Here is a 22,688-nt window from a genome sequence, read left to right on the forward strand (position 1 = left end):
TCTGGGCAAAAGCCCAGATACTGGCAGAGCAGTGACTGACTTGGGTCAAGATCCATGAGGTTCACAATGGCTGCTGCTGCATGGAGCATTTTGGGGTCAACTGGGATGCAAGGACAGTGTGTTAGAAAGACTATCACCTGGAAAAGGGATCAGACCTTTTCTGCTGGGCCACAGAAGAGAAAACTTAAAAAGAGTGGGTTGAAATTATAGAAAAGCAAATTTTATTCAATGATAATGAAAATCTAATAATTAGGCAGCAAAGTATACTGGGGAAAAATATAATGTCTCTTAAGTCAACAAACATAAATTTAGATCCCATTTAGAAAATCTGTGTGACTTTGGACAAATCAATTAACCACTCTGGACTTCCATTTCCTCATCTTTAAAATGAGTAGATGAGCTCTGAGATCCTTTTGAACTGTACTAAGACAGGAAGTATTTAAATGTGAAATGGTTTGACTTGAGTGTTAGGGAGTTCTTGCAGTTATTCTTCTCCTAGAAGAAAAACAATAGGACAAGGGCTCTTGAGTTGAGGCCATTATTATTTGTTTCATATTTTGATGACTCATATTTCAATGTAATTGATTACTTTTAGAATTCCATGTGCTTTATTTGATGCATTTATAAACATTATTCTGAGGATGTATCCCTAGGCTTCATTGAACTATCACAAAAAAGTTTAAAAGCTCCGGTATAGTTGATGTCTAATAAATGTTTGTTTATTGGCTGATTGACTGACATAGGAATCAGAGGTAGTTGTTGTTCAATCATTTCTGTCACATCCAACTCCCTGACTCCATTTGGGGTTTTCTTGTCAAAGATACTGGAGTGGTTTTCCATGTCCTTCTCCAGCCCATTTTACAGATGAGGAAACTGAGGTAAACAGGATTAAGTGACTTGCCCAGAAATGCCCAAGTAGTAAATGTCTAAAGCCAGATTTGAACTTATGAAAATAAGGCTTCCTGATTCTAAGCCCCATGCTTTATCCACTGAGTCACCTTGCTTCCCTGGAGTTAGAGGTCCTGGATTCAGATTCTGACAACACTTAATATTTGTGTAGTACTAGTGGTGATGGTGACTTGGATTAGATGATCTTAAAGGTCCTTTTCAGATCCGAGTCTATAATCCTAAGTGATTATTCAGCTAGTATTTTAAAGGGGATTCATATTCTGATATAAATTGAGTTGGATGTCTTTTATGATTCATTCCAACTATGAGGTTCATAGGATCATAGATTTCAAGTTGGAAAGAGCCATATAGCCTATTTAGTCCAATCTTCTAATTTTACAGATAAGGAAACTGAGGCCCGTGAAGGTTAAATTTACTTGCCAATATCGCATAGGCTGGTATTTGAACCTAGATTATCAAGGCTCCAAATCCAATTCATTTTCCACTGGGTTCATGATTCCATAAAGAATCCAGTCCCAATCCATGGACCACACTGATCTGAATTGCCTGTGAATTCACTTGCTGCTCCTTAGAACTGGTTCTTTGCTTTGAACCTTGAGGCTTTCACTTCTCATATTCTAAATTAAATCTCCACTAACCAAAAAACTCTGCATGAGGCACTGCCCTGAGCCTCCAGATCTTCTCAAGATTGTTTCACTCCCCTGAGTTCAAATATCCACTGTCTCCAAATCCTAGTTCCTCCTATTACCACTACCAGAGCTAGATTCCCAATTCTGACATATACTCTCTGCTCCCCTTCCTGCTCCTATTTTAAGTTGACCCATATGCCTCTAGGTTCATGCTAAAATATATATAAAATCTCCAGGTCCCTTAGCAGGGCATAGTAGAAAACAGCCTATTTTGACCTGGAACACTCACAAACCTTCTTGGTAGTTTCCTACCTGGACTTAGGACGGACTTTGTTTATCAATACTTCGATCCTTGGCTCATTCTCAGCTAATCAGGAAACTTTCTGAGGACTTGGATGGCTGTGGGGGGCTCTGCCCATTTTTCCACGTAACCATTTGTTCCTTAACCTCTCCCACTATCCAGCACCCCTACCAATGGGGGAAAAGATAATACCCAACAGATCTAGTTTTTCCATCACTTCAAAAATCAGAATAATTTTAACTCAGCCAAAACTTATAAAAGATAATTCTTTTTCTCACAGATAAATCCCAGACATAGTCACAAATGCAGATAAACCTCAACTTCTTCCCCTCTCTTGGTCTTGTACAAAATTAGGAGCATGGATAATACGATCTTTCTGTTTGCTTTTGACTCTAAATCTTACAAATCAGTCAATAAGCCAATAAACAAATATTTACTAGGCATCTACTATGTACAAAGTCTTGTGCTAGCTTCTGGTAAAATTATCAAGTTTAGCTGGGATCATGAAGAATCTTTGTTCTTAAGTATATTACAATCTGAGAGACTTTAGTATGTGACACAAAGTTATAATCAAGGTGGAGCAACTGGGGTTTTGTGGCAGGCCATTGGATCTGAGGATGCACAAACATTAACATGTATTTCTTCAACATTATAGAGGCTACTGTAGCAACAAATTCTGCCTCTTTGTATAAAATTTCTTGCGTTTTTTTTCTTTTTGTCTCATGAATTAGAGTGTTGATTTGAGGATTATTTCATCCTGTTTGCCCTGGGTTCAAAATGGCTTATTACAGATCTCTGATTACAAGATATAGATACTAAAGTGCAAGAGTTCAAAGAAAGGAAAAATGACTTATATATCAGTACTGTCCCTGACTCAGGGCCACATTAAAAGGGTTACCCCCTGGGGTTTTTCTGACCACATATTCATATGCACAAATACACACATCTAGGTAAAAGAACCCGGCTGGGGATGGAATAAAGGGAAAATGAGTCTGGTTCCCTGTCCGCCATCCTATGTCCTCATTACAGCAGGCTACCTCCTCAGCCTGTAGAATCTCAGGACAGGAGTGGAGATCAGATGCTCTCTCAGTGGTCCACTTTTCATCTCTTCTTCCAGATATGAAGCCTTGTTCCAACAGAAGCTTCTCAAGTACACTGACTCCAACAACATTGCCTCACTCTTTCTCACAGCTGCCAACCGATGGCTGGAAGTCCGAATGGCAAGTCCAGACCCTTTGGGGTATAAGAGGAAGTTTTGGGGGTGAGAGTCAAGGGTGTATCCAAAAGCAGCCTTCAGAGGTGAGGGTGGAGAGTCAGCAAATGAATTGGTTAAAATAAAAAAAAAAAAAAAAACATGTTTTGTCATAGAAAATTCAAATTGTCTAGTTGGGAAGAGAGGAGAAGATAAGGAAGGTGGAACCATCATCCTCATCTTCTTCTTTGTAATCATTTATATAGTTTTTTAAAATTTGCAAGCATTTGACAAGTTACTTTATTTGATGCTCACAACTGGTGGAGTAGCTACTGATATTCCCATTTTACCCATAAGGAAACTGAAGCACCAGGTGGTTAAGTGATTTACCCAGACTCACAACTAATTAAGTATCTAAAGTACAATTTGAACTCAGGTCTGACTCCAAATTCATCCAGCCGCCTCACTAGCATTATCTATCTGTACCATATAAACCAGAATAATACTAAAAAATCAGAAGATACTAAAAATATAAATCAGAAAAATACTTAGAGATCTCTCGTTGGAGCAGTTTCATTTCTCATACTTGGTTCTCCCAACAAGCATTCATATGCTGTACCTGGGAATAAATAGAAATATAACACAGGCTCTCATCTTGAAAACCTTGGAGAAATTGCTTCAAAAGACGCAACCCTCATAGTAGAAGTGGGTAGTAGTGGAGTCCATTATAGACATAGAGGATAATGAACAAACCACAAGAAGGAGAGGAGATAGGAAGTAATGGGGAGGAGCAGGATGGGGCAAGGGACTCCAGTTTGACTGGAGCATAGAGTATATAAAGGCAAATCATGTATGATAGGATTGGATTGAATAAGCCTAGAGCAGATGACTTATTCAAAATGTCACAAATAAAAAGCAAAAAAGCCCAGTTTGAAGCCACCTTACTTCCAGTCCCTATGTTCTTCTTTTGAGCACTTTGACAAGACCAGACACCTCCCAAATGAGGGAAGGAGTTAAATTACAAGCCTTCCCCATCCCTTGTGAAATGTCAGATCTAATTCATCCCCCTATTTCTCGTCCTTCCTCTTCTGTCTTCTCACTCCCTGTGTGTGTATATGAGTATATATACAGTTGAAAGTATGTGTGTCAAGTGTGGTAATTCCCACTGTATTTTGGGTAGATTGGTATTGGTATGAAGTGTATTACTCACAGAGAGACTCCATGTGTGTGAGCATGTATGTGTTGTGTGAAACCTTGACCTCTGTGGAGAGGGAGGCTATCTGAGGAGCTCACCATGCTTGAAGAGTAATCTTGTTCTCCCAGGAATATATTGGTGCCTGTGTGGTTCTTATCGCTGCTGTTGCCTCCATCACCAAATCCTTGCACAAGGAGCTACCTGCAGGGCTCGTGGGACTGGGTCTCACCTATGCCCTCATGGTGAGTGACACAAGGTGGATCCCCTCTCCTGAAGGGTGAAGAATGGGAATCCCTATCCCTCATGGGTTGCTAGCACCAATGATCAGAGTCTCAGGGCCCCCAAATCTTTCAGGTCAGAGTCATTCATGACTCACTTTGGTGTAAAAAAAAAAAGTTTACTAGACTTCATGCTGTTTCATATTTTCCTCCCAGCCAAAGGGGGTCAAGGATCACTGCTGGAACTGAGCTGGGTTGAGAAACGATACCTCTTGCTCCAAGGTTGGATATTAAAAGTTTATAGTCCAACAGTCACCTACCAATTTTTTCTACACCCCATTTAGTATTGTGTTGGGAACAAGAGTCCCATAGGCAATTCTTCCCTGTAACCTATTCTTCCAAATCCCTTTTCTCCAGCTATATTCTCCCCATACTCTTCTAGCTTTTTCTTCTTATAACAACTGCAATTTCAATGCCTGACTTCAAGTTTTAAGGCTGATGCCATCACATCATCCCTGTATTCCCCTAGAGACAGAGAACTGGATGAGCTGACCCCCTGCTCCCAAATCCATCCATTAATAAATGTTAAGTCCTATTATGTGCTAAGCCCTGTGCTAAGAGGTAGGATTATAAGAAAGGCAAAACAGTGCCTGCCTTCAAGAAGCTTACAGTCTAGTGGATCTCAACGTCATAGCCACAACTGTTCAGTAACCCCCAAGGTTACTTTGTATTCTGTTCTGTCTACCATGAAAGATAGTGATCCCCTTCCCATGGTCTGGTTTTCCCCATAGGTGTCCAACTACCTAAACTGGATGGTGAGGAACCTAGCAGACATGGAGATTCAGATGGGGGCTGTTAAAAGGATCCATGGTCTTCTGAAAACTGAAGCTGAGAATTATGAAGGGCTTTTGGGTAAGAAGACTCTGGAGGAAAGAAGGACGAGAGCCTTTGGGGTTAAGGAACTCAGAAAGTTCTGGATGAGGTGACCCAGAAGGAGAATGAGGGACTGTTGGGGAAGGGAGGTCAGGGGAAGGAAGAGAGACTTCTGGTGAGGGAAACATGGGGAAGAATGAAGAAGCGCTTCAGGGCAGAGACAGAGCTAGGGGCTGCTGGGTGAGGGCATAAAAATTAGGAGAGAAAGGGAATGACTGCTGGAGTGGGGTGGGGTGGGGTGAGGAGAGCAGATAAAGCTGAGGGCTTCAAGAGAGAGGGCATACAGCCAATCCAGAATGGGGTCAGGTTATGTGAGGGTCTGGGAACAAGAAGAAAACCTGAATTAAGCAATCAGCAAGACCACTTCTGGTGGCCCTCTTCTTCCTTATTCCTTCTTCCCGCCACCTCCTCAGCTCCATCCCTGATACCAAAGAATTGGCCAGTCCAAGGGAAGATTCAGATACAAAACCTGAGTGTTCGCTATGATAGCTCCCTGAAGCCAGTCCTAAACCATGTCAACGCCCACATCTCCCCAGGGCAGAAGGTCAGTACAGACCCCTAGTGTTGGGGGGAATGAATAGGAGGAATGGGGGAATGGGGAGAGAAGAGGTGAGGGCCAGGGTCACATGACCTCAAACTAAGCAAGGTCCAGTCCTACACCTGTCTTAATGCTCAGCTTTCTTGGTCTAGAATCCCATAGTCTTCCTCCCACAGAAAGAGTTTTAGTCTAACATACATATTTTCTAGGATTAGTGCCCATCCTTCCCCCTTTTCTTATCCTGGGCCTGGAGACACTTAACATGAGTGTCCCCTATAGCAAGTGGAAAAAGGAAGAAAGGAGTTTTCTTTGGATCACCTCCCTCCCTAAGATGACAAAGCCTAGGTTCTCTCTGCTCCTAACTATCTCACTGGGCCCCTTGCTCTCTCTATTTCTTTGTCTCTCTCTGTCTCTGCCTCTGTGTGTGTGTCTCTCTTCCACTGTTTCTGTCTGTCTCTCTATCTCTCCATCTCTGTGTGTCTCTCTCTGTCTCTCTCTGTGTCTGTCTCTCTGTCTCTCTCTCCCCTTTCTGTCTCTGTCTCTGCCTATCTCTCTCTTCCTCTTCTTCTCCCTCTTTCTCTGTTCTTGTCTTTGTCTTTGTCTCTGTCTTCCTCCATCACACTCTGTTTTCATACTTTTTCCATAATAAAAGTAAGAATAAAGCAGTTCCTTTTGCCCCCTACCAGAGATGCCCTCCTTCATAGCCCTGGACAGGAAGACATGATACATTCCCAGACAATTGAAATACAGACAATAGAAAATAATTAATGAACCTCCAGGCCACCCTTGGCCGAGCTCTTCCTAGAGCCTGAACAAAGACCAAAGGCAAAGTTGACTGCCTTCCCCTGGGAGGGCATGGTCCACAGCTTCTCCCAGAGCTACTCCTTGAGTCTTCCCTATTGCAGATTGGGATCTGTGGGCGAACTGGCAGCGGAAAGTCATCCTTCTCTCTTGCCTTCTTCCGCATGGTTGACATGTTTGAAGGTAGGTCCTCCTTCTCCAACACTTCCAACAACTCCCCACACAATATTCCCTGACTGCCCTTCACACACGGAGCCCACTGCTTAGAAAAAGGGTCAATTCTCACTGCTGAACCCTCTCTCCATAATCATTCTTTCACCATGAGGAGTTCTGTCTGTTTTTCTGTCTGTCTAACTTGCAATGGATGCTCCAGGTTTTATGTCAGTTTTGAATGCTTCCATGACAACTCATGGCCTCAATTCACAGAATCAACTGCATGGCCTCTCCCTGCTTCCCAGCTAATTCCCTTCTACACAGGCAAGTTGACCCTCCAGTAATAAGCACAGTCCCCCTAGGTAAGTTAACCCCTGGTTAATACAGGGAGGATCGTCATCGATGGCATTGACATTGCAAAGCTGCCCCTGCAGACCTTGCGATCCCGACTCTCCATCATCCTCCAGGACCCCATCCTCTTCAGTGGAACCATCCGGTGAGTAGTACCCCAGAGGAGAAATAGAAAAGACCAGAAATGCTACCATAAGGGGGAGAGCTCTTCCCCCCCCCCCCCCCCAGCTCAGGAAAGGCTCCTCATTCCACTTTAGGACAATTCTAATTGTGAACAAGTTTTTTTTTTTTTTGTTATGTCAAACTGAAATCCAGCATCTCTCTGACTTCTACCATAGGGTCCTAGTTCTGCCTTCTGGAGTTTAATAGATTAAGTTTGGTCTCTGTTCTGGAACTCAGTGGAACAAACAGAATTTTTATTCTATTTGATGACCTCTCTTCAAATACACTTGAAATTTCCCACCTAAATTTTGGCTTCTCCAGGCCAACCATATCCAAGTTCTTTGACCAGTCCTCTCTCCAATCTTCATGATGCCATGGATTTATAATGAGGAACCAAAAGCTCTGAGATCATATCCTAACACTGTATAATATGGGACATGTTTCTTAAACTTTCTGAGTTTCCATCCCTTCATCTGTAAATGAGGGGGTTGAACCAGAGATACGAGTCATGGGTCAGAGAGATAAGAGAAGGTCTTCCCCTGGGTAAAGTGCCCTTCCAACTCTAAATCTATCTAGCCTGTGAAGTATCCCGGTCACTTTCTTTTGAATACGTACCAAGTTGTCTATCTCTTCCTAAAATACAGTGCCCAGAACTGAGCACAGTACTCCAGATGGAGTCTGACCAAGGCCAGAAGCTCCTCCCTGCTGATGTCAGTTGGAAGAGGATTCCAGATCCTAGGGCAAGATCACTCACTATCTTCCCAGCCCCAGTCCTAACCTCACTCTTGGCAGTGCCCTTGGGTTGAATGAGGCTGGACCAGACCACTCAGAGGCCATTCATTGGGATCTCTTTGCTGCTCTGCAGGTTTAACCTGGATCCGGAAAAGAAGTGCTCAGACAGCACCCTGTGGGAAGCCCTGGAGATCGCCCAGCTAAAACTAGTGGTGAAGGCACTTCCCGGGGGGCTAGGTAACTGTGCCCATCCCTACCTCCCTGCACTGGCTTCCTGCCAAGATGGGGAAGAGTCCTAGTTCTACAGGATCTAGGCTGAGTCCAGTTTACATGAAAGCTAGGATACAGATCTAGCTGTTCCCCTATAATTGCCTACACATACACAGCCTAACTCTTCCCTGTAATAACTCCTAGAACTCTATTCAAAGCCCAGGGGCAACAAGCACATTAAAGAAGCCATGGTTTCCTGATAATAATGAATGAACTGTTCAGATTTATAGTGCCACAATACTCCTGGATCCATTGTTTCTTCTACAGCATCTTTCACCCTTGATCCATACCATTCATCTGTCCATACCTGGAACTCTGGAAATGGGGAGAGGAAAGTAGGTTGAGTAGTATATACACAAGACATATATACCTTAGACCAGACAGTGTCATAGTCAAGATCGCCTTTGCCCATAGGACAGCTGGGACCTCAAACAACCAATCAATTGATCCAGAGTTATTACAGCCAAGTAAAAGGAAGGTCTGGACTAAGGTGTGCTTCAGGAAGAACTATCTCCTTTCTTTCCCACATCCTACAATCCAGGCCTCCGAAAACAAGATCAGTCCAGTTCCCAGTGACATAAAACCACCTAGTGACCAATGATCAACCCCTTAAAAATACATATTCATTCATTCAGCAGCATTTATTAATGTTTACAGTATACTAGGCACTGAAGAAGCAAAGAGAGAAATGTCCTTGCCTCCACATTACTTACATTCTATGATAAGAAACAACACATGCATCTCTAAGTATATACAAGTCACAAATAAAATAAATACAGTACTTGTAGTACAAGGGAGGCACTAATAATTGGCAAGATCAAAAAGGGCCTCTCATAGAGAAGTGGAACTTAACTGAAGCCTCGAAGGAGAAGATAGCAATTCTTAAAAATGGAGGTAAAGTCTCACACATACACACATCATTGCTCTTTTGCAGATGCCATAGTCACGGAAGGTGGGGAGAATTTCAGCCAGGGACAGAGGCAGCTCTTCTGCTTGGCAAGGGCCTTTGTGAGGAAGACGAGCATCTTTATTATGGATGAAGCCACAGCGTCCATCGACATGGCCACGGTCAGTCCTGGGGATCCAAGATTAGTCCTAGGTGGGGATGGTTGGGGAGTTGAGTTGAAATGAGAGGAGGGAGGGAAAGCGCTCAACCCATAGTGTGAGTGTTTAAAAACAGAAATGATGTGTGTGGAAATGAAATGGAGAAGAGAAAATGAGCTATAGTGTTCCAAATTCATGCACACATGCATAAAGGGATGCAGACATGCTTCATATCAGTGTTACTGTTGGAAAAATTAAAACTTGCATCACTATCAATATTCTCATGAGATCAAAAAAATAAATGGAGATATAGGTGAGTAGAAGGCTGGTTCACAGGTTCTTCTTGAAGAACTAACAAATGAGTTAACAGACTTGGTTTCAATTTGTGCCCAAAGTCATCAAGAAATATCATTTCATGGGAAGCTTGTGCATGTACTCTTTCAGTACCCCTGTTATGCATAAGAGACTATTATGGAAGTGTGCTCTATGCACCAACATTAATTGCAGAAGATGGAAAGGTAGAGAAAGTTTATGAAGAATTCAACAAGACCCTCCAAACAAGTCAAGAGATATTCTGATGTCTAAATATGGAGATGGGTATAAAAGAGGGTGGCAAAAATATGTTTGAACAATTTGACTCAGGTTTGAAAAATGACAGAGTCCAAAGACATATAGGCTACCCAGAGACCTTATACATATATTATGAATATTTCTTTTTTTTATTTCAATTTATTTGTGCCTTTTTTAATATCATAAGCATCACTAATATTCCCCATTCACCACCTCACTCCCCCATCATTGAATTCTCATATTTAACAAAGAAAAAGAGCTAAGAATAACAAAGCAACTACATCTGACAACACGTAGAATATCTCATTTCCTCTTGGTGACAGGAGGGAGGGGTATTTCATCCTCTATTCTTCAGAACTAAGGTTCTTTATTGCAGTTAATCTGTGTTCAGCTACCTTTTATACTATAATAGTTTTTTTTTAAATACTATAATAGGCTGTACATATTGTTCTGTGAGTTTTGCTTTGTGAATATTTTATGCCAGAAGAAAATCTAACAAGAATTGAATAACATCAAGAGAGAGAAGGAGGAGGAAGAAAGGGAAAAGAGGAAGGGAGGAGGAAGAGGAGGAAGGAGAAAGAGGAAAGGAAGAAGGAAAAGAAGAGAGAGAGACAGAGACAGAGACAGAGACAGAGAATTGACTATATTTTAATAAACAAGAAACAACTGGCTACTTAATGTGGGAGCCATATCAGAATCAACTCTTTGCAGTCATGTCATCAACTAGTTAGATCAAAGGTCAGAATCAATATTGAATTGGCAAAAGACTGACGACATTGCAAATAATTGCAATAGTTTCTCTCTAAACTGTTCACACAAATCATTAATGCTGGGGGGAGCAAGAATAGGAAATGGAAAAAGGTAAAGATTATCACTATTTCCTACAGAAGTTTAACCAATGTAAAATTGTTATTATTAAGAGACCAATAAAGCCTAAAACATTGATATTCTTGACAAGTAGAGAGAAATGGAAGCCAAATGAAATACTGGTTTAGAATACAGACTCACTTTTAAGATAGCCCAGAGGAAAAGGATAAAAAACAACAAAGATTATCACTCATAAAAAATGAAAAGTCAAAGGAAAAATATATCCACAGAAATTTAGAAGGAGGCTCATGGGAATCTTAGAGATCCAAAGCAGGTAGGATCCTCAGAGGCTAGATTTTCTATTTCATAGACAAGAAATTTTATTTATTTATAGACAAGGAAACTAAGGCCCAAGAGGGGCCAAGTAACTTGACCCCTAATTCCAGACTACTTAAACTGAACTGAGTCAATATTCTGAACCTATGTAGATGAAACCAACAAGGGGATAATAAAGGCATAAAAATAAAACAAATTTGTCACCATTTCCTTAACAATCCATTTTTAATCAATAACAGAGTAACCACCATTTCTGGGACCTAACACCTCAATTCCTAACTTGTTACATGACAAAGAGAAATGGCACTTAAGCAGGGGACCAGACCAAGTATATCTCCCCAAAAAATCCATGTTTGAAACAATATAATAAAAAAAAACATTGAGAGATTATTTTATAAACCATTTCAGGGAAGGGAAGATATGAAGAGAAAAGGAAAAATCTCAGACTATATCAACTTTCAAAAAAAAGAAGAATAAAAACATTAATCACTATCAACCAATACGTCTACTTTCTCCTCTTTACAGAATCATTAATGATAATAATCTACTTTCATATTGAAAGTATAATAGCAAAACTTTTGAAATCAGTTCTTGATAGAAGAGTACATTTTAAGTATCCTATAAGTAAGATGTGGAGGATAAAAAATCCTCTGATTATTGTTGGATTTTTTTTTTTTGTGTTTGACTTAATAGAACAAAAAGCAGTCTTAAAGGCTGTCTTCTAACAAGACTCGTGTATCCATTATATACTTAGAGTTCACATGCAGAGAGGCACATGTGTAGGGAATACATGTGTCCAATATAAATTACAATCCTGGTCTTTCAGGACCCCCAGATCTTCTAGTGATGTTATCACATGACTCCTTTCAGGAAACAGCATCTCAGTCAATCATTCTGCTAAGCTCCATAAGTCATCTCTGGAACTGAGGGAAAAGCTCCAAGGTTAGAGCAAGGTCTCTGCTGTTTCTAGTTTCAGTCTCAGTTGAATATCTACACCTGGAAGGGTCCTTAGAGGTTGCTTTTTCTATTTCAGTCACCTTATTTAATAGGCAAGAAAACTAAGGCCTAGGAGGTTAAGTAAATTACTCTTGAATACTACAATATATATTTGGAAAGAACAAGAACCCACAGTGGTTCTCAAACTTTCATTTTCAGTATCTTTATCCTATTAAAAATTATTGAGGATCTCTCCAAAGCATTTTTGTTTATCTGGATTATATTTATAGACATTTACCATATTGGAAATAAAAACTATTTTTGAATTTGTAGATCCTCTAAAAGGGTTTCAGAGATCCCCAGGATTCTCTAGACCATACTTTGAGAACCACTGCCCTAGAACATGCAGCAGCAGCACTAGGACCTACTTTCTCCTGAGAAGGCTCTGACCTCTATCTGCTGACCTCATAAACTCCTCTTAACAGTTTTCTCCTGGCTCAATTCCACACCTGGGCCTTGGGCTTGCCCTCTACTGGGCCCAGTCTCCTATGGTCATATGCTTCTATTGCAAGTTACTAGCATGGTGATTGGAGATCAAGGAGGAAGAGCGGAGAGAAATCCCCTCCCCTTCCCCACAGTACCCTAGATGAAGCACAAAAGAGAAAATGCAGAATGTTCTTCTTCAGTAACTTCATTCAGTAAATGCCAGAATTGTCTAGTTCACTTAGTTTTTTAAAAACCACCAAGTATATGGTTTCTCCTTAGCTTCAGTTCCTGAGTCTTTCATATGTAAATAACCATTAAAAATCTGAAAGGAATCACTCTCCTTACAAGGGGAAAATTCCATATTTCCAAGTCTAAAAGGAGGGGATCCTTATATCTCATTGTTTTTCTGACTTTATCTTGTAATTTCATCCAGTAGATGGGAAGGATTCTATTGATCAGGAGTCTTCTGATCAAACTTCAGATAAACAAGCTTCTTTGATGAATGAAACCACAGAGATAACATTATTAAATGAAACTTTAATTACTAGCATCCTCTAAGATGTAAAAACAGATATATATTTGCCAAAGTAGTTCCCCTCAATCATGGCAAATGTCTTGCCCAAAGTCCAAACTGGAGAAGAATTCCATATAAGTAATAAAAGTTTTCCAGAAATTCTTCATAGAATTTGGAAGTAGAAAGGGAGCTCAGAAACCATCTAATCTATACATCATAGAAATTCCTACTAAGACAAATCCAACAAATAGTTGTCCAGACTCTACCTGAAGAGTTATAAATAGGGAAAATTCACCACTTCTCAAGAAAGATCACTCAATTTTTGGACAGCTCTAATTGTTATGAAGTTTTTTGTTTTTTTTCCCTTATATCAAGTCTAAATGTGCCTCTTTGCAAATTCTACCTGTTTCTCCTTGTTCTGGTCTCTAGAACACAACAAAATCAATCTAATCCCCCTCCCCTTCACATAGTCCTTTAAATATTAGAAATCATATCCTGTTTGAGGATGATTTTATGCTTACTAAATCAAATCCCAGAATACTACACATCCCCCTTGATGAATATTCAAAAGAGATCACCATAACAATCAATTTAGGAAAAACTAAATGGATGAAAAATGTCTTTTATCCAATCTATGACAGGTAGTTAAATAGCTGGTCAACCAGGAAAATGCACAATGAATTAAGCTCCAAATCGAATAAGAGTAAAATACATTTGAGAAAATGTTCACTGCTTTCAAGGGTTCCCAAGCTGCCCCTTGACACAAAGCTTTATCTTTTTAATTCATTTTTTCTCTTTGTGATGCCATATCCCTATAAATCTTGGAAAACCCAACGGACTCAAAGTTGAAGGCAATTTAAGTAGCCATGGAGAAATACAAGTGGGCGCAAGTAGGCTGCAACTTTTTTCCAGCAATGGTTTATGCAAAAGAGGGATACATTTGAAAAACTAGATCATAGAAAAAAGTGAGTTCATCATGTAGAAAGAGCAAAGAATAAAATATGGGCAATAAGATGACCTACTGTGCACATATAAAGGATTCAATGAAAGGCCTTCAAAAAGGATGCAGGGATGCAGCATGGAATATCTGTGAAAGAAAAGAATCAAAAATCACAAAGAAGCAGGAATCATGGATAAGCTGGGCTCCATTCCAACAGAAGAAGTACCCAAACCAATGAAATAACCAAGAACTAGCATGGCATGATTGAGAACAGACTTTGCCAAACCATCCTCCTTTGCCTTTTTCTGTGGACAGGACTAGTAGACTGGTAATTCAGGTATCTCAGAAAAATAGCTTAAATGATGAACCCAGATTGGCACATGATGGTAAGTGCTCCTTTTGCTGACTTTTGCATTTTCCTTTTATTAAAGTCTTCTAGAATTTTGCCAGGAATCAAAATCATTGCTCTATTGTTTGAAGAGCCTATCTTCTGCTTTGTCTAGGTAGCACAGTAGACTGTTGGACAGCTCCTCTTTCAGTTTGAATCTGGCTTCACACTCACTAATTATTTGACCCTGGATAAGTCACTAACCTCTCAAAGTTCTAGACCACTCTCTAGGACTGTTAAGTTGCAGAAAAGGTGCTAATCTGCATTGATAGAAGTAGTTTTTCTTACAGGGAGTTCCTTATACCACTGAAATGCCAGGTGCAGACCCTATCTCTCCAAAATGTTGCCAAATCTTGCCCTTTGCACCTTTATAATATCACTTATATCTGACCCCTGCATTCTCCTGATACCGCCACCATCCTGGTATATGCTGTCATCACTGCATCCTTGGACTGTCATTCCAATAACTGGAGCTCAAGTCCAGAAATTCAAGCCCCATTCCCTCAAACCATCTTCTTTCCCAGCTGAATTATCTTCCCAGCTGTTCACTTCCCGTGCCTTCTTTTTAATCTTCTAAAGCAGTGATGTTGACCTAAAATAGAAATGGAGGCAAGTAATCCACACATAAATATTCCTGTGGGAAGCATATTGACTTAGTTTTAAAATATAACATCATCTGTGTTTTTAATTATTTCATTAACTACTTCCTAATTACACTTTAATCTTGTTTAGGCTCAAGGAATGTTGTGGGCTTGGGCTGTATGTTTGTTACCTCTGAAAGCTCCTTCTTTCATTTGGCAGCCAAGAGATCAATACCACCTATGACCATATGGTCTTCACTTTTCCTGCCCAAGACTTCATAATTCCTAAATGTAGTCTCTAGTTATTTCCTGTCCATTTCACTTGTCTCTGGGTGAATCTGTAGAAGTAGGAAACAGTCATCAGATCTGATGTCCCAAGATTTTTCTGTGGCATCCTAGATACATATGCCTCAGGAAGCCAGTAATTCCTTAATTATTCTTGTCAAATTGATACATGGCTATCTCAATACACCTTATTAGCACTCATCCTTTCTTCCTGTGGTCCCTACTCTAACCTTAATCCTCTCAGGAAGCTGCTTGTTGTCATCATCATTCCATGGAGCATAAGAATTGTCTTTTTCCTCAGAATCCAGTTCTACCTTTTACAGAAAAAGGCTCAAATCTATTGATCATTTAAAAAACAAACAAACAATAAATAGTCTTCTTCCCTCATTATCTTTACTATGTCACCTTCTTCTACCTTCCAACCTCATGCCATAGATTCAGATAGCTCTTCTCTTTGGATAGCTCCTTTTACTTTTTTCCTTCTTTGTTTTCTTCTTGAATCATTTTCCCCCTTCTTTCAAGGAATGCTTTACCAACTTAGATAATCTACAGAATAGAGATCCCTTACCCCATCCCTTTTAACATTCTCCTCTAAAAGGGAAGATCAGTGTGATATTTGTACATATGTTGTTTATAATTGGTTCTATAAGAAGCATAAATAGAGCACGATCTCTGTAGCTCAAAGAAACATTCCCATTATTTTTTTACATCTACTGAAGCTGATTTTCATTTCTCTTTGACTCTCCTTGCCAACTCTTCCCAATTATTTGCATGGTTAATTGCTTCTTTGCTGCATAAAGGGTGGGGCAAGATGCCTAAGTAAAGCTCATTTGTTTTTTGAATTTTGTTTTGTTTTGTTGTTGTTGTTGTTGTTGTTGTTGTTTTTTGCGGGGTGCTTGTTTGTTTTTTTTTTTAGCTAAGTGTCCCTGCCTTTTTCTTTCATTATTTAGCATTGCTTACACAGGTAAATTTGAGTTTTAATTATGAGCTCAATAGCTGTTTTAATATGCTTCACGCAAGGTTTTCTGTAGAAATCTAACTTTCAACAATTTCTTGCCTCTTCCTTTTTCATCATTCCTTTCATCATTTTTCATGTTCTGTGTGCCTGAATATCTTCTTTTTTAACTCAAATGTGAGGGTGGTCACAACTTCCCTCCAGATGATCACAATCAGTTCAGTCTCTGAAATCATTGACTTTAGAAACAGTTCCATAGGGGACAAGAGACGTGGGGAGGAGGGAAATCAAGGCAGTAGTGGTGAGAGACTGTCTCCCTCAGATGCCTTCATGCCAGGCCAGGACTACTTTTTTGCTCAGCTGCAGCCCTCTCAGGGGAATGACCAATGCAACTTTCATCCCTTTTCCCACAGGAGAACATCTTACAGAAGGTAGTGATGACAGCCTTCGCTGATCGCACTGTCGTCACCATAGCGGTAAGGAAGCATGATGTACACAATCTCAGGAAGGCAAGGTCTCCAGGGTGCACCAGGTTCAGGGATGGGACTGGGGTCTTAGAGAAGTCACCTATAAAAACCATCTCCCTGTCTTACCCACGTCATACACAGGACAGTCTCTTCCTCCTCCCATTCCCATAACCCCCAACCTTGCTACATCAATAGATTCAGTTTAGTTTGAGTCCCTTTAAGTATGAATTTGAAGTCCATATTTAAGTCCCTTTAACCAAGTATGGAGGGAGGTCTGGCCTTGAAAACCTGGATTCAAGTCCAAACTCTCACTGTGTGACTCCGGGCAACTCATTTAACCTCTTCATGGTTTAGGCAACTAACCAGGACTATATTTTGTTGAGAAAGTGCAAACCTGCAATGGTAGGGGGGGTTTCTTTACCCGGGAGTTCCCCAAACCAAGAAAAGAGAAGGGTCAAGTCTCCTCAAACTGGTCTCTTTTTAATCTTCCATCCAGTAAGGGGGAAAACTTTTGATTGGGGTCCTGCATTGTTTTGACTTGTGTTCCAAATCTCATTGGCATTTCTCATGGTTCTTCTTCCTTCATGCTGTCAAGGCTTCTCTGTGCCCTGGCTCCCCAGTGTGGCTAGGACAAGGGTAAGGGAGAGGTTGGCTTGTGGGTCTCTGGACTGTTAGAAGGTTTCAGTTTCTGTCAATAAAAAGTTATAATTATTTTTTTAAAAATTAAAAAATAAAAAAGAAGGTTTCAGTTGACCCCTGATAAACCATTCCCAAGTCTCTGAATTTTAAAGGATTCTAATCCCATTAAGTAATCTAGTAACAATAGCAATAATAATGATAATATAATTAATATATTAATAATAATATAATTGCTAAATTATTAATATATTAATGATATATGTTGTTAAATTAATAATAATTGTTAAATCAATTAGCATTTGTGAAACACTTTAAGATTGGCACAAGATTTAAGTATGTTGATCCCATTCTGACTTCACTACAATCTTGTAAAGTAGATGCTAATGTCATCCCCATTTCACAGATTAAAGAAACTGATGCTGAAAGAGGTTAAGTGACTTGTTCATAATCATGCAGCTAATTAAGTGTCCGAGCAGGATTTTGACTTCAAGTTCAGCACTCAATCCACTGTGCCATCTAGTTCCTATTATCCCAAAAGCAGGGAATAGATGAAAACAATTAGTTTTCCATCATCTTTGTCATTTAGTTATTCTAAGGGAGTGGGGATAACATGGATAGGATAGAAAAGAGGTAGCCTCAGGATATATCAAAAACTCAAATGATTTTCCTATTAGGTGAATGAGGAGCCCATTGCCCTCATGAAACAACATAGACATGCATTGCATTCAATTTTGATGCAAAATTAATTATCTAACTTCTGGGTAAGGAACAAAAAAATATAGTTAACAACTTACAAGAAGACTCTGCCCTGCTTTGTGACTCTAGCTCAGTCACAGAATTCCCTCATTTTGTCAACCCTGACCCTCTGAGCTTTCAAAAGGAGACATCCCCTTGGAACAAAAGCAACCCCTGATCTATGATGGGGTACAAGCTTGAGTTTTTGGGAAGAGACTTGAGCAATGGGCTCTATCTTTCAGTTTCTAGTATGGATTCTTATCTCTGCCGGTTCATCACAGTTCCATTTAATGCCCTTCCAGTCCTTCCTCTGATACTCATTCCCTCCCCAAGAACCCTGAGCCCATCTTATCCATTTTCCTCATACCTCCTATTCACTCATGCCTTTTTCTTGCAGTGCTGACCATATTCCCCTTCCTCTCACAATTATGGATACCCTCAGCCCTTCTTTCCCTTAGCACGTGCCCCGAGAGCTTCCCCTAGTTTGCTGAAGCATCATGGCTCCCTCTGGGCTTTCTCTCCCCAGCACCGTGTACACACCATCCTGAACGCCGACCTCGTGATTGTGATGAAGCGTGGGGCCATACTGGAATATGATAAGCCTGAGGTGTTGCTCAGCCGCCCGGACAGTGTCTTTGCATCCTTTGTTCGAGCTGACAAATGACCTGGGCTAGAGTGACTCCAAGTGCCATTTTCCTCCTCTTTGCCACTTTGTCCAACCTGGATTTTCTAGCTATGTAAATCATTTGTAAATAAAGAGATTAATTATTTCCTACCAGATCCCCAGAATTCCTATGGGGCTTCTTCATATTCCTCTTCCTAGTTTGGAATCCCTATTGCTTGATGGGTAGAGTTCCTAGGAGCATGGAATCCCCAAAGCACTAGCCTCTTGCTAGAGAAATGCAATAATACCTCAGCTTTGCATGTGTCAAAGCATGGAGAGAGAGCCGGCCTCAAAGCCAGGAATCAAATTAAATCTCTAATATATAATGACTATGTGACCCTGGGGCAGATCACAATCTAGGCAACTTTCTAAGGCTTTAAGTCACAGAGAAAGTGCCAACCTGCATTGGGGAAGGAAGTTTCCTCTTCTGCTGAAATCATCTATTTTCTATTTAACACCAGCCCTAATGGCCATCCCATGGGGTGTGGGTAGTGACTGGTCTGAACCCTGGACACTCTTGAGGACACGAGAAGGATGGCCCAGCATACCTTCTGTGTTCTCTTGGTTCCTCATTCCTGCAGGGTTGATGGGTGGGGAGAGAATTGCGATAAATCTATATCAGAGAAGACTGGTCACTGAACCAAAAAGATTTTTAAAAGAAATAGCTCGGCCCTCCTCATTCTTCTAGTCTCCAGTTTGGGTGTCTCTCTCATATGGATGTCATCAATCTCTCTGGGATTTTCCTTGAAGGAGTGAGGGAGAAGCATGAAGATGTACACTGTTAGACTTATAATTTGCATCCAATTCAACAAATGCTTCTTAAGCTAACAATTAGACGACCACTTAAGCACTTTGTATTTCAAATACTTGTAATTTCATCACTGTGGATCACTGTTCATCAACACAGATCACAGTTCCACAGTAGCTGAAAAATTCAGCACCCTGTGACAAGTTACCAATGAGTTTGGGCACTTGGGACCCTGGACCAAAGACTTACCACCCATAACTTGGCCCATGGAGCTTTCTAATTGGGTAGACACTCTGCCATGTACTACTTTATATACTCTCAGCAAATAGCCTCAGAAAGTAAGGATGACAGAAAGATCAGAGTAAGACTTTTAGTTGAAACCTGTGAAATGTTTTCTTTAATAAAAAAAAAAAAAGCCTGCATTTTGAAAGAAATCCATCTGTGATATAATGAAGTGAGTTACTCTCTAAAGCACAGCACAGCAGAAAGATTCCAATCATGGAGGCAATCTTTCTAGGCCAGAAGTTCTTACACCTGAGGCCTCTGAACTTGGTTTTTAATATCTTGATAACTGTACTTCAGTATAATTTGTTTCCTTTGTTATCCTATATATTTTATTTTATGAACTTTAAAAATGATGACAAAATAAATAATGCAATAATGTGTGATATATTATATATATATACATATTATTATGCAACTATATAATAATATTAAAATAAAATTAATTGATATAATATAAATATAGCATATATTATAATATTGATATTATATTTGTATAAATATAATACAAAATTAATATGTATTATGAATTATACATAATATTATAATAAATACTATAAAGAAAAGAAAAATGTTGTGAAAAGGGGTCCAGAGGTTTCACTAGATTGCCACAGATTTGATTCCATAATGAAATTTGATCCACATACAGAAAATGGAGAGCCCTTGATCCAGTTTAGTTATTTTAAATCACATATTTGATTCTGAATCTGTGGAATAAAGAATACAACTCCAGTTTCTGCCTGGATTGTCACTTCCCTTTGCCTGATTTCATTTAAGCTCCCAGACTTGTAACTTCTTCACAATGTTTTAGGGTCCAGTTTCTGTCTACAGGACCAATAGACAATCTTAAAACTCATCCCCAGGTTTTCTTTGATCTACTAACCTTGGCTTCTTCATTTTATGGAGGTGACTGTGGATTCTCAAAAGTAATACTAATCAACAAGCATTTATTATTCCCTGGCTATATGCCAGCGTCTGTATTGGAGACAGAAAGACAAAAATGCAACAATACTTATCCTCAAGGAGATTACATTTTCCTATAAGCTAAAAAAACTGACTCACTTCACCTCGATATGCTTAGGCTTCCTCATTTATAGCATCAGGAGCTTTGTTGGGCTCCTTCATCTTTAAAGATCCTTTCAGCTGGAGACTCTATGACATTGTAAATGGTTCCAATGACATTGCTGAGGATGTTGTCCAAGGACCAACCAATCTGGCTAAGTTTAGAGAAACTTATCACCAGCTTAACTGTCCAAGTGATGAATTTTTCAGCCACTGTATTTCTCAAAGATTTATCTAGAAGGGAGCTGTGTTCTGTAGTGGTAGAGGAGAAAAATCATAAGCCATTGCTATTTTACAAAGTTAATCCTTGGGGCATACCTGAAGTGGAAATTTCCATATGAACATTATCTCTGACTTTCTCACCTTTTGAATGAATTCTCTACAATCTATTTCACTCATCCTCAAGGTGGTCGTTTTAAAAAAAAAAAAAAAAGATTTCTCACTTATTGAATTTTATACTACTGATGAACAGTTCCCCAGCTCAAGATCCTGAGTATGTATTGCTATGTGTGCTCATTTAGAAAGGCACTATAATCACAAAGAAAACCCAGGACTACCTAATTGGAAAAATCAAGGACAGAAGATAAATTAGGCCATTCCTCTCATGTTCATCTTTATTAAGGGTCAAAGGCCCATGAGAGAGATCAAGATGCTGGTCTCTTAATCATATACCATCAGAGTGGATATTGTTTGAGAGAGAGAGAGAGAGAGAGAGAGAGAGAGAGAGAGAGAGAGAATACCAGGGATCAAGTGGACAGAATTAGGACAAATGATCACAGCTCACATTCTCTCTTGTCATGGTCCCAACAGCTCTGGGAATTCAGGAGAACATTATCATCCCCTTTTTACAGATAAGAAAAATAAAACTCAAAATCATGGACATGGTAAGTGACAAAGTTTGGGCATGAAAAGGGAAGATATGTGAAAAGACACTATGGTCCTGGACATATGCATTACATACAAACACAGTTCCTAGAGCCCCTTCCCCAGGATCAGAAGGGTCACCCTTAGTAAGATCCATGACTTTGTGAGGTTCTCCATAGCATGATGAGTCATGAGAAGAGGCGAAGCCTCTGGAGGCAAGTTTAATAGACCAGTGAAAATCCAAGAGGGAATTTAACATTTTCAGTCACGGACAGAAAGAGGGCCCTAAAACAATGTGAAGAAACTATAATGTCAGCAGCTTTGAAATGAAACTAGGCAAAGAAAAGCAGAGATTGAATTGGAAATAATTTGGGCTTCTATTTTTTTATAACACAGATTCAAAATAAAAGCATATGGAGGCAACTAAATGGTCCAGTAAATAGAACACAGGTTCTGGAATCAGCAGGATCTTAATTCAAATCCAGCTTCAGATATTTACTAGCTGGGTGACCCTGGGCAAGTCACTTAACTCTGATTGCCTTAACAAAATAAATAAATAAAAGCATATGCATTTCACATAATTAGACTAGAGTTTTTGCTGTTGAGTCATTTATAATCAGACCCTTCGGGGTTTTCTTGGCAAAGACTCTGAAATGGTATGCTATATTAGAACAAGGGCTCTCCATTCTGTTGTTTTCCTTATATTCTGAGGTCAAGTATAAATGTGCTGTATTGATATATTATAAATGATAATATCATGTAAATTTGATTTACATACTACTCTCCTAAAATGGCCCTGGGTCTTCAAAGACCCAGGTGAAGGCAAATTCTGGAAATAATTATCAAGATGAAGAGTCTCTCAACTCAGGCCTGATAACAGGCTCTATGTTTACTATCTGAATACCACCCTAGCAATGCCTAGGTAGGCTCATCACCATTCTGACCACAATGTAATGAATTGGGGTATAGAACAACTTTCTAATAAGTCCTACTATGAATAT

The 22,688-nt window shown here is 39.8% G+C and overlaps 1 protein-coding gene across 2 annotated transcripts in view; it reads left to right on the top strand.

The window, feature by feature from the left end:
• The window catches only part of ABCC8 (ATP binding cassette subfamily C member 8), a 117,233-nt gene extending 98,391 nt beyond the window's left edge, over positions 1-18,842 (top strand). For both annotated transcript variants that reach the window (XM_031943450.1, XM_003773532.4), the window contains exons 30-39: positions 2,957-3,059; positions 4,355-4,468; positions 5,236-5,356; positions 5,791-5,921; positions 6,821-6,899; positions 7,257-7,365; positions 8,248-8,351; positions 9,319-9,452; positions 16,640-16,702; positions 18,594-18,842. In XM_031943450.1, coding sequence (XP_031799310.1) covers positions 2,957-3,059; positions 4,355-4,468; positions 5,236-5,356; positions 5,791-5,921; positions 6,821-6,899; positions 7,257-7,365; positions 8,248-8,351; positions 9,319-9,452; positions 16,640-16,702; positions 18,594-18,731 — 1,096 coding nt within the window. In that variant the 3' untranslated portion in view covers positions 18,732-18,842. The remainder of the gene's footprint in view (positions 1-2,956; positions 3,060-4,354; positions 4,469-5,235; positions 5,357-5,790; positions 5,922-6,820; positions 6,900-7,256; positions 7,366-8,247; positions 8,352-9,318; positions 9,453-16,639; positions 16,703-18,593) is intronic.
• Positions 18,843-22,688: the final 3,846 nt, after the last annotated feature.

This window comes from Sarcophilus harrisii, chromosome 6 (genome assembly GCF_902635505.1).
Source record: "Sarcophilus harrisii chromosome 6, mSarHar1.11, whole genome shotgun sequence".
NCBI lineage: Eukaryota > Metazoa > Chordata > Mammalia > Dasyuromorphia > Dasyuridae > Sarcophilus > Sarcophilus harrisii.